This window comes from Hippichthys cyanospilos, chromosome 12 (assembly GCF_059441005.1).
Source record: "Hippichthys cyanospilos isolate Australia breed blue-spotted pipefish chromosome 12, RoL_Hcya_1.0, whole genome shotgun sequence".
In the NCBI taxonomy this organism is placed as follows: Eukaryota; Metazoa; Chordata; class Actinopteri; order Syngnathiformes; family Syngnathidae; genus Hippichthys; species Hippichthys cyanospilos.
Genome location: NC_142380.1, coordinates 19,020,237 through 19,032,500, shown reverse-complemented (window position 1 = coordinate 19,032,500; position 12,264 = coordinate 19,020,237). Strand labels below are relative to the sequence as shown.

General features: G+C 39.4%; 1 protein-coding gene across 2 annotated transcripts in view; it reads left to right on the top strand.

Annotated features, from left to right (window-relative positions):
* The window catches only part of depdc5 (DEP domain containing 5, GATOR1 subcomplex subunit), a 74,260-nt gene that overhangs the window by 44,456 nt on the left and 17,540 nt on the right, over positions 1 to 12,264 (top strand). For both annotated transcript variants that reach the window (XM_088429797.1, XM_088429796.1), the window contains exons 29-31: positions 1 to 30; positions 2,043 to 2,164; positions 9,768 to 9,846. The exon at positions 1 to 30 is cut by the window's left edge and continues 193 nt beyond it. In XM_088429797.1, coding sequence (XP_088285923.1) covers positions 1 to 30; positions 2,043 to 2,164; positions 9,768 to 9,846 — 231 coding nt within the window. The remainder of the gene's footprint in view (positions 31 to 2,042; positions 2,165 to 9,767; positions 9,847 to 12,264) is intronic.

Genomic DNA, 12,264 nt, shown 5'->3' with positions numbered 1-12,264 from the left:
AGGCGTCATCGTTCCGACAGGATAATTAGAGTGAGTATCTGTGGAAAAAAAATATTGTTAGCTTTTGAAATAATTATTTTCATACTTGATTAACTGCTCACAATTTAGGCTGGTTGTGTGTTTATGAAACAGACAGGTTTTTTTTTAAGACAAATATTACTGCATTACGCATATTTACTGGTCTTTCTATTTCAGTTCACTCAATGAATGAAATTGCAGACGTATTTCTGTGTAGTTAGGCCTATATCATTGCATGGGAAGCCAAAGTTCGAAATGTCAGCTTGACCGGATCAGCAGTTTCTGATTTATTGCAACTGGACTTTAGTCATTTTACGTTTAAAATATCTGAAAAACAAGACGAAGAAACATTCAAAATGTCAATAAGGTATGCTTCTCTCAATTATAGTATAGCCACAATGATGGGCCATGTGATTTAACCCTGGACGTTCAGTGTCACATTTCTTCATACCTAAATTATATGCCTCATAATACCATAGATACATGTATAACGCCAGGGCTTAAGAGGCCACATACGTACCCTACATCACCCTTAATATTTACGAATCAATCAACATTTAATCTCCAGAGGAATATATCTCTGTGTTTAAGGTCCACCAGCAAGTCTTTTTCTATTGAACCTAATGCTCAAAGCCGTGTCTGTACAATTCTGTTTCAGGGATAAGTTTTAAGAAGCTTCATTGCCAAAAATGAGCATTCAGCAGGTGCCCCCAAATATTTTTGGAAAGTTTCCCTTTTAAGTGCCCTGACATTGGTGTATTGTTGCTGCTTTCATGAAACAATTCAAGTTCAACAATTCAAGTTCAATTATTCAAGTTCATGAAATAATTCAGCCCAGTATGGCTCCAAACACCAAACCGATCAGACGCAAACAACAGGCATTTCCAGCAATATAATTTGCAGCGTTTGTCAGAAGTTGTTAGCCAAGGGTTCATAGTTGGCACAGATTAGCCAGCATGGGGGTCAGCCGACCTACACTCAGAATATCCAGTTTTTCTTAGAAAGTCCGGCATGAAAATGGTGGGCCATGTATATCTGCAACCTGATCCACCTCTCCACCTTTTCCTCCTGCCAGCATGGGTTAATAAAAAAGAAAGGATGTGTCGTTGAGAACAAATCTCCTGGTTCAAATTTACGTCATTTTGTGGCAAAATGACACTGTTGGACTCCAGGGGTAGCTTATCAAATCACTTGACAACATTTGTGTTGATTTCTACGTGGGCTTAGCTAGCATGCCCTGAGCATTGTGATAAACTGAACGGGCTGTGTCTATTACCTTAGAGCTAGCAGGCTCTTCTCTTTTCTTTCTGAAAGCCTTGGCAGATTTCATGGAACCTGACAGCGCTACTTAGCTGAAATATAATTGGATAACAACATTTATAAAACTTTTTAAATGGGAAAGAAACTGTAGCAATGCAAAAAGCGGAAAGCTATACAGTATATGTCATACAGAGAACAGACCAGGTAAAATAATTTCAAATAAAATATTTATAAATAAATGTGTTTATTCATAAATATTACCCCATACCCTACCACTCTTCGATACATGTCTGAAGGTTTCACTAGACAGAGAATTCAAAGGTTATGCACAAGCTTTAGTTACAGCAATGGCAACTGCCTGCTACCTCAGACTCTCTTTCCCCCTCCACTCTGCTCTGCACCTCGTCTCAATGACCATGTAAGTGCAGCTTTTGCAATCAGGACATCATGATATTTCAAATCATGATTCTATTGCAAATGTAACGTGTCATTCAGTGAACTGACTCATCTTTATGGACACCCTCTGTGTAATCGTCACGTTGTCCATCAAGCATCTCAAAAATTAAAGGTGTGAATGAAAATACGCAGTACCAATTTTTACAATTACAGGGAATGCATTGGACGAGCTTTGTTCAGCACTCAGACCAATTGAAAGGCTGTGCACAAACACAAATTTAGGGGAAAAAATGTGGGGGAAAAAATCATTGAGATTGAATATGAGCTAAACTTGACTTGGTTTCGTTATTCATATGTTTATATTACAGAAATGTCCCATGAAGGCAATGAATCCTCTCCTTTCATATCCTTGCGAACCAACAGTGCCACTGCAAGGCAAAAAAGGAACATCAGCTTTATCAGCTTTACTGGAGATGGATCAGAACCATAGGTAAGTGTGATATGTGTACGGGATCAAATATTCAGTGCTGTAAAAAAAGTATTTGCCCATTTCCTGATTTGTTTGTTTGTTCGTTTTTGCATATTTATCACCTGCAAAGGTTTAATTTGTTCAAATCAATAATCAAGCAAAGCAGCTCCACACAACCACACTGGCACCACAATGCTTTATTGTTGGCATGTTTTTTTGATCAAATGCTGTTCAAAGGTTTTATATCAGATGTAATCATGATGATCTTGATTTTGTGACAATAGTGGTTTTAGCCTGGGAACCGTCCCATGAATGCCATGGCCAGTGAGACCTTTATTACAGAGTATAACAGAACTTTTTATTTATCCTAATTCCACCATTTCACTAGTGTACTGTAATTCACTGTCCAGTGGGCCCACCGTTTACGAGATTAATCTGTTCCATGTTTGGGATCATTACGCGAATTCGCTGTACGGCAGGCAATCCAAACCCTTGTTAATTAGTTAATGCGTGTAAAACCCCAGGTAAAAACACAAACATTGTATATATGTACATATTAACAATTGGTATCAAAAATAGTATAATACATACATACCGTACATATATATATATATATATATGTATATATATATATATATATATATATATATATATATATATATATATGCATGCATACAAGTAACATCATAAAAAATATATATAAAGGATTTATTTACCTTTGAGTTGACGCTTTTTATGGCTATATTCCCTAGTAAGGGTAGCCTAGGCTAGGCTTGCTTAGCTTTCTTCGTATTTCTTGATTATCTCCAACTTCGTTTCCATATAAATCATCTTCTTACCTCTCCCCTTAACATCACTAGCAATCTTGGGACTCATTGATAACCAATTCAAGTTTGAATTAAGCACTAAAATGCATAATAAATACGATATTGAAAGCACTCTCACACGAGTCTTTGTGACCCCGTGCACCAACCATTGGCAGACCACCATCTTCGTGACACCATCATGCTGACTAATAGTAGACCAGCATTGTTGTGATGCGTTGCAGCAGAGGCAGTTTGATGCCAACAGAAAATAAGAGCAATTACCTAAAAACGACTCAAGAGGGAGGCAAAACAACAAAAAACAACCCCATAGGGCATGACAGTTGTTGATGTTAATTTTAAAGCAGGATAAATGCCTTAAAGAGAGGACGAAAAAACAGTATTCCACATCATAACATATGGGCCAGGCATGTCCAAACCCGGTCCTCGAGAGCCACCTATCCTGCATGTTTTTGATGTTTCCGTCATCCAATGCAGCTGATTCAAATGGTCAGGTTTGTTGTCAGGCTCCTGCTGAGCTTGCTGATGAGCTGATCATTTGAATCAGGTGTGGTAGGAGGACAGAAACCTCCAAAACATGCCGGATAGGCGGCCCTCGAGGACTGTGTTTGGACATGCCTGGCTTTGGCAGACACGATGATTGAGGCAAAGTCATAAAAAAGACCTAGTTATTCTTAGGAATACATAGACAAACCACCTTCTGCAAAATGTTTTGTGGACAGATGAAATGGTGACTGGTGCTTTTTGGTACTACACACCAACAGTTCACTTTCACTTTCTGTACTTGCCTACGAGCCCCAATTCGATGGCAACAGTCGGGGGGGGGGGGGGGGGGGGGGGGTTCTCGGGCACCAGCCAAGATGCACCTAGTGGGGTGAGTCAGCAGGGCGTCCTTGGCGGCAGACGAGATGCGTCCCGCTGGGCAAGTCAGAAGAGCATCCGGGGTGGCACACAGTGGACTCATGGCGACTGAACGAGGGAATGCAACCCAGATGAGGCCACTGGAGGCTTGGCAGAGGCAAACACTGGAGGCTGACCTAAGACTGAGGTGGTTGCTGCACCTTGACTGGACGCCGACTAGACGGGGGCGCCGACTGGAGGCGTCACCCGCTTGATGCCGACGAGAGGCATCGGCTGCTGACTGGGAATGACAACGGTGGCCGCTTGTCACTGACTGCGGACGAAGGCGGCGGCAGTTTGATGCTGACAGGGGACAAAGGCGGCGGCCGTTTAATGCTGACAGGGTAAAAAGGCCTCTTGACGCTGACTGGGAAAGAAGGTGAGTGCAGCTTGGTGCTGACTGGAGATGCAGGTGGCGGCCGCTTGATGTTGACCGTGTACGAAGGCGGCAGCCGCCGGACCTTGACAGGGATGGATATTGTGCGCCGACTTGTTGCGGACTCAGGTGTTCGGCGCCAACCTACAGGGGACTCGGGGGTTGGGCGGCAACCTACAGGGGACTCGGATGTCAGGCGCTGACTTGCATGGGACTCGGAGGTCGAGTGCCGACTTGCAGAGGACTCGGAGGTCGGGCGCCAATTTGCAAGTGACTGAGGTCAGACAACGACTTAAAGGGGTACTCGGAGGTCGGGCGCCGAGGCACTGGATGTTGGTCTGAAACTCACCCACACACACAAGTCAGCGTACACATGTTTGCAAATCACGACATGCATATGTGAATCATGCACGGCAGGACTGAAACAAAAGGCACATTCGGCCTGTCAGATTCGCTTGAACTGCAGGTCTATTATTTACCCAAAAGATTATAACAGTCCTGACCGACTCTCCATTTAAAGGTTTAAAACTTCCTGTTAGTCCCGCGCTGCTTTAATGCTCTAATGCTGCAGTGCAATGGAAGTCGGCATAAGCTGGTGTCAAGAGCAATGTTCTCTCTAATTTTCAATGCGCCTGAGCATTCACACAAACTCCCTGAGCAGGCTTTGGACCAAGGTGAGCAACTTCTGATATGCACACAGTGAGTCACCATGCACATATCTGATGTCGCCCCTAAAGTGACCAATATCAAACAATTCACGTTTTTTCATTCATGAGCAAGGAAGGAGGGTTCAGAGTAATGTACTTTTGGGTACTTATACCTTCGTTTATGAAGGGATAGCTGAGGTAAAAAGTGTTGTCCAGGACCAATACGGGAGTACGATGCATATGTGATTGACATGTTTGTAGGAGTTACTTTAAATTTCAATTTTTGTAATGGCCAAGAGCTAGAAAGTTATTTATTTGTTTGTCGGTTGTTTTGGCTTACTGCCCAATGGACATTTATGTTACTGCCTCTTTAAGGCAGGGGGAAAGGTGCATAATACTGACCCTTTCAGAGCCTTGCACAGGGGCAGTTGAGATTGATCGCAGATTAGAGAACACGGTTTCTTTACTGTAATGTTTGCCTTTTATTTAAAGCATTTTTGTTTGAAGAGCTTTGGAACTACAGTGGGCCCCCGGGTTACGAACTTAATCCGTTCTGCGGCTACGCTCGTATCTCGGATTGCTCGTATAGCGGGCAATCCAGACCCATGTTAATTCGTGAATGCGTGCAACGCGCGCAGATGCCTTAGGTAAAATCATCACGCTGTATACATATATTAATATTAAGTGACATAATCTACTGTACAGTTGCATTAAATAACAAATACAAAGGAAAAATGACTTTTACCTTTGGAAAGACGTGACTTGTGCTGAGATAAGCAGAGATGAGCAGAGATGAATGCTCGAAGTCAATACGGTAAATCAGATATGCTATTGGTCTTACAGTGTCAAAGTAACTTTTTCAGTCAGGGTTTTCTCTACTTCCTTCCATCCCAACCAGCTGTGCCATCAAGCTAGATAAAGGCGTTCGGCCAATAGCATATCGGCACTTCTGTGATTGACGTGTGACGCCGGCCAATAGCATCTCCGTGAGTGAGACCGGGTGACCTTAATCGACCAATAGCATATTGGCGTCTCCTTGACTGACTGATAATTATTTGCACTTTTTTTTTAAACGGTTGGAATGTATTGACATCTTATTGATAAACACATTTAAACCTGTGACGATTTTTTGTCCTGCAATCGGCACACTTAATTTCATGTCAGCTGTTTTTCCCGACGTGAATTGAGCTGGGCGGAGGCGGAGCGGAGGTAGTGTGTGTTGTATTTACTAGGCACCACACTTGTTGCTTGTTCGAGCGTCAATTCACCGTTGGTTACAACTCACAGAATTGCAAGATTGGCGCTGTACCAAAGCATGTCGGGAGGTCGCCGCCTAACATGACATGCAGTTTTGTCAAGCCACCATTATATGGCACTGCAATACCAGCCATATCAGGGGGCAGAGATTAACCTCTTGAGTTAATACGGCAACGCTTATAGGCTATTGGTCTTACAGTGTTACAGTAACTCTTTCAGTCATGGTGCAAATCACGGAGATACTAAAACATCATCCTCTTATTTCTTCCTTTACCGCTGCTAGTAATTTTAGAAGCTATGTCTAACAGATAAAGTTTGCAAAGTCTTCAAAACATTCCGTTTTTCACTCATTTTGTCTACTTCCTTCCATCCTGTCCCATCAAGCTAGATAAAGGCGTTCGGCCAATAGCATATCGGCATTTCTGTGATTGACGTGTGACGCCGGCCAATAGCATCTCCGTGAGTGAGACCGGGTGACCTTAATCGACCAATAGCATATTGGCGTCTCCTTGACTGACTGATAATTATTCGCACTTTTTTTTAAACGGTTGGAATGTATTGACAATTAATTAAAAAAAACACACATTTAAACCAATGACAATTCTTTGTCCTGCAATCGGCACATTTAATTTCATGTCAGCTGTTTTTCCCTTTAGCTGTACAAACACTACACTTAAATGGTAATATATTTAGACACCGTGAGTGAGACAGTCAGTGTGAGATTGTAAGACCAATAGCGTTCACGTTACCGCCATAAGTACCTGTTGATGATTGTAGATGACGCAACTGCTGAATATATTGACGCAGTTAGGCGAGAACATTTCTACATACTCAATGGATGGTTAGTCGGAATGCTCGCAAGACGAGAGGTTTGCTCGTAAGCGGAGGACAAAAATCTCCTTGATCCACGCTCGTAAGGCGAAATGTTCGCAAATAAGGATGCTCGTAAGCCGGGGGCTGACTGTACTGTGGAAATTAATTTATCGTTATATTGAATCAAAGATAGACCTTTGGATTTATATATATATATATATATATATATATATATATATATATATATATATATATATATATATATATATATATATATATATATATTGTATTTGCACCTGGGCAAGCATACAAGTAAACCAGGCAGCCAGAAGTCTCAACCCGCACGATGTTGCTTAACAAATCACAACTGTTTTTGTTTGTTTTCAACAAGTTTGCCATTATTATTTTTATATTCTGGGCAGCAAAGGGTTTTAGACATGACAGTGTGATGTATATAGCTCTTGTCCCCATGGCAATAAACGAGCCATGTTGTGAAAAAGAAAAAAAAAATCTCACCCTCTTTCACCGCTTGTTCTACTTGCATATACTACAACAGTCATTCCATCTTAAAAGAAGTGCATTTCTGTTTTACTTTCGCTAGGTGAGTGGATGTGTCGCTTCTTGTTCATTTCACAAAGAAAACAGGTTAGCATTTGCATCTCTTAACTCCGCAATGTTTGGTGTCTAACCTGCACTGGGTGTATAAGCAGGGAACGTTTCTGTCAATGTGTTGATTGGATGAAGAGTGTAAGTGAAACTTATCGTATCATTGGCTGGACACTTGTCACTCGTGACACGATGCAAAATGGTACAGAAAACAATATTATTGGGCTAATTAATCAGATAAGATGGGGTCTAATATTAGATATTATTTAATATGTTTATATTGCATTTTGTTTTATGCGCAGCATAGTTTTTCTTGTGCGCTGACAACATGCGAGCAGTGCGCAATTGCGCACGCACGCAGCTTAGAGGGAACAATGGTCAAGAGAAACACGTCATTGTTCTACCCACCCAAGTTCAAAAGCGCCAGCCCGGTTTAAGTTGAGCTCCAACCACATTGAGCAACCCCTTAGAGGGACAATGTGAGAGATTTAGACCATTTTTCATTAAAAAGGAATAAAGGAATAAATTTAATGATTATAGCTACAGACAATGGTAAACGCATCACCTCCTGCTGTCTGTAATGGAAAACGGTCTAAATTTTAGTCATTGCCTCTTTAAAGATATGATTAAAGATTTAATTGTGCGTTTTTCAGAATGACTTTCTGTGTATTGATTGAATTAATGTTTTTTTTAATATTTTTAGTTGTCAGGTATTTTTCATGTTGCTATCTGGAATACTGAGCTTTTTCGTCTCCTCTTTATGGTATTTTCCCGGTTTTGCGACAAAAACAACTATCATGACCCTAGAGGCTGTATTTGTGGTGTTTTGTCTCTATCTGCAGCCGTTTTTAGGTTATTGCACTTATTTTCAATGCCTCCGTGCAACATGTCACTACAATGCTGGTTGGCTATTGGTGGGCGGCTCCTCACGGAGATGGTGGTCTGCTATTGGTCGGCCTCACTCGTTTCTAAATGGCGGAACGGTAAAGCTTTGTTCTATCATGAGTGGATACAAAACCGTATTTATTGTGCATTTTATACTGCTTAATTCAAACTTGAATGGGTTAGCCTTGGGTCCCAAGATTGCTAGTGAGAGAACCCTAACCCTAACCCTAAAAAACATGATTTATATGGAAATGATGCTGGAAATAATCAAGAAATACAAAGCTAGCCTAGCCTAGGCTACCCTTACTAGGGAATATGGCCATAACAAGCGCCACTCAAAGGTATTCTATATTTTTTCTTTGATGTTTTCTGATTCTATACATGTTTCTATACATGTTTATTATACGTATGTAGCACTTACTATACTATTTTGGTACCAATTTTTTAATATATATGTACAATTTTGATGTTTTTAATCCAAGTTTTTAAATTTTTAGATGCGCTGGAATTGGAAGCTCTGCAAAAAAAAAAAAAGCGGATATAGTACATCATACAGAGAACAGGCCAGGGATAATATTTTCATCTCAAAATTTTCATGAATAAATATTTCTATGACTAAAATTGCTTTTCTGAGTCTGTTTAGGCCAGTGGAAAAGGCCTTGACACTGCAAAACTGTAAACAAAGACTAAAATTTCGAGCACTGCACAGCACTGTTGTTGACAGCAAATATATATATTAATTACCATACTCAGTTACAGAAACATATCATCTAGCAATGAACATCAGAACAAAATAGCACTTACTCGAGTTCTATATTTTTATTCAATCACTGTGTTTTTAATTGAGTCTGTTGAATTCTTATCTAATTTGTTGATTAGTGTAGGCATTGAAAAGGCAGGGCAATAAAATGAGAAGAAATCAACCCCATAATCATTAGCTGTGTGTGTATATGTGTATATATGTAATATGTAATATGTGTATATATGTAATATATGTACAGTTCTGCAAATATGTGTAATGTTTTGCATAAATTCTTAAACGGGGTCCTTGTAAACCTTGTTTACTGTTGTGTACACTGAAAAGTTGTTGTTGCTCTTTGAGCATAAACATCTTCATTGTGAAAAAATATTAATTCTACTGTGTAAACTGTAAAAAATTGTAAATTCACTATGGTGGTGGAAAAAGGTGCAATTATCAAACTTATATGTTTAACCTCAACCAAGCTTAAATTGAGATTTAATGAAAAACACACTATAGCCAGGGTTTTTCACCCCGATGTATTCTCACTTATTTAAAATTTGTTTACTCCTATAAGGACATTGGAAGAGCAACAGCAGAAGGCCAAGCCCATAACACCTGTTTCTGAACTCTTAAGTGCAGAAAGTCCACACAAGGTAAGTTTTCTTTCCTTCATTCTCTTAAAATTGACACCACAAAATAAGTGTGTCATAAATAGGCATGTGGCGATAACCGGATTGGCGATACATCACGGTTTTAGAAGTCACGGTTATTTAAAACCCTCTAAGTCTGTCCAAACCGGTAAGTATTTTTTTTCTTTACCCCCCCCCCCCCCATCTACCTTGACGGGTAGTTGCAAATGTAACTCTCATTGTGTATCATATGTAAGTCCGCCTCTGCTGCAGCAGTTCATTTTCGTTTTTTGTCTGTAAAGTGTATCAAGTAATAGTGAAATGTGGATTCTGTCACTTCACGTTGACTATTCCCCCCTCACACATGCATGCACGTACACATAAACAAAGTCACAGACGCTCCGTCCTATGGCAAGCAAATGAGATCATACTGGATCAATTGGAGTTCGAGGCGAAGTCATTGGTGATAACAAAATGGTGTTTTTTATTGACATTCCAACTCATATGTCAAAACCAGCAACGCACATGCACGTCAAAGAAGTAAATTTGAAAGCATGCCATCATTGCTCTTCTAACTCAGTGCCTTCCAACTAACTTTTCCTCTGGAACTCCTCAACAATAGTTCCGTGGTTGAATTATATGTGCCCCACTACAATACAAAGCTAATTAGCCTTTGTTTCGAGTTACACCTTACACCTTTGGAACGTTGTTTTTTTACAGCACTATTTACAGCTAGCATGATCAGAGACAGTGACGAGAACGCCGCTCTAGATGCCTGACAGCAGCCAATATTTATTTTGAAAAATGGCAGACGCCATTTGCATTAACATTTTGAACTTAACATTTTCTGGAAATCTATCAATAATATCACATCGAAATTCAGAATCTCTTGAATAATGTATTGGTTTCATTCATTTGTTGTCACATATGACTCACAAAGAAACAAAAAAAAATTGTTTTGTCACAAACATAAAAAAACTTAAAATTAACACGGGTTTGAATAATTCTGACGACAAGTGTATGTGCGTGCGTTCGTATGTGGGGAAATAGTCAACACAAAATGACAGAATCCACATTGTACTTTTAATTTTTACACATAGTAGTTGGAAATAGTCAACTTAAATGACAGAATCCACATTGTACTATTAATTGATGTACATAATAGTGGAATGATTTCATAATTTTTTTAAATATTGTTATTGTATACTAAGTTAAAATTGGTTATGTTCAGTCAGAACGAATTCATGCATTTGTTTATTGGTGAGCAAAACCTGTGTTGTTCACTAAACGTTTGTTTCAATTTTATTTGCATATTTATTTTGAATTAGCATGGTAAATATTTGTTATTTTAACAAATGCTGTGTTATATATTTTGTTTAAAAATAAAACAGTTTTTATAATGGCAATTTATAAAAATGGCTATTTACCCAAAAAGATTTTAACATCATATAGTGCATGAGCTGTAATTTAATACTGTGATACCGTGATATTTTTGCTCAAGGTCAGAATCTGATATTGTCCCATGCAAGGTCTTAAACATCTGCTGGTTTGCAAAAAAAAAAAAAAAAGACACTATTTATCAAGGCTCTGTAGATGCATCCAAGTATAGCTAGAATAGATTCAATAGCTGTTTTTGTACCAAAGGGTTCAGATTGATACTTTACATTTGTCCATTTATTTATTTTCATTCTTTATGAATCACGCAATCCCTTTTTTGGGCATATGGGACACTTGCCGGGCCGCCATGCCATATCTACAAAAGTATATTTTCCGTATTGTTAAATACTGTTTTGGATCACAGTTTATTGTGGTGCTTTGTTTTGGGTTTGTTTGTTTTTTCATCTTTTTAATTCTTTTTTCAGGTTTACTGAGTGGATGCATTTATTTCCATTTAATGCCCAGAAAATCCATAATATTTATGCGATCAGATCATATGAAGTAGCAAAAGCTATAATTTTTCATCTGACATTGGGCTGAAAATGTTGTCGGCTGAGAAGGACATTACAGTTGCTCAGATACCGGGTACCAAGCACTTTACGAAGCATGTAACATAAATTAAACATTAACAATAATAGAACTGAGCACATAACATATCAGTGACATTCCTACATGCGGCTTAATGTTTGAAGAATTTACAGATGAAAGAGAAGAGTTTCAAATTCTTCTCAGTGGATTAGCAATGTCAAGACCACTGCATGCATAATGGCGCACATATCTGCCACAAACAAATATAGAAAGTAACACGAAGCTGTGGCAAGGCGTTGCTTAACATGGCACAACATGTTATTTTTAGCACTCGGCATCTTGTGCTACCCGTTGAGCCGCGAAGGGGGGAGTTTTTTTTTTTTTTTTTTTTTTTAGTTTTTCCTTCCTCTTCTGGGCACTTTGTTGAGGGGATGCCGTTGTGTATTTGTATTTCTTTTACACCGGTGAAGCCCTTTG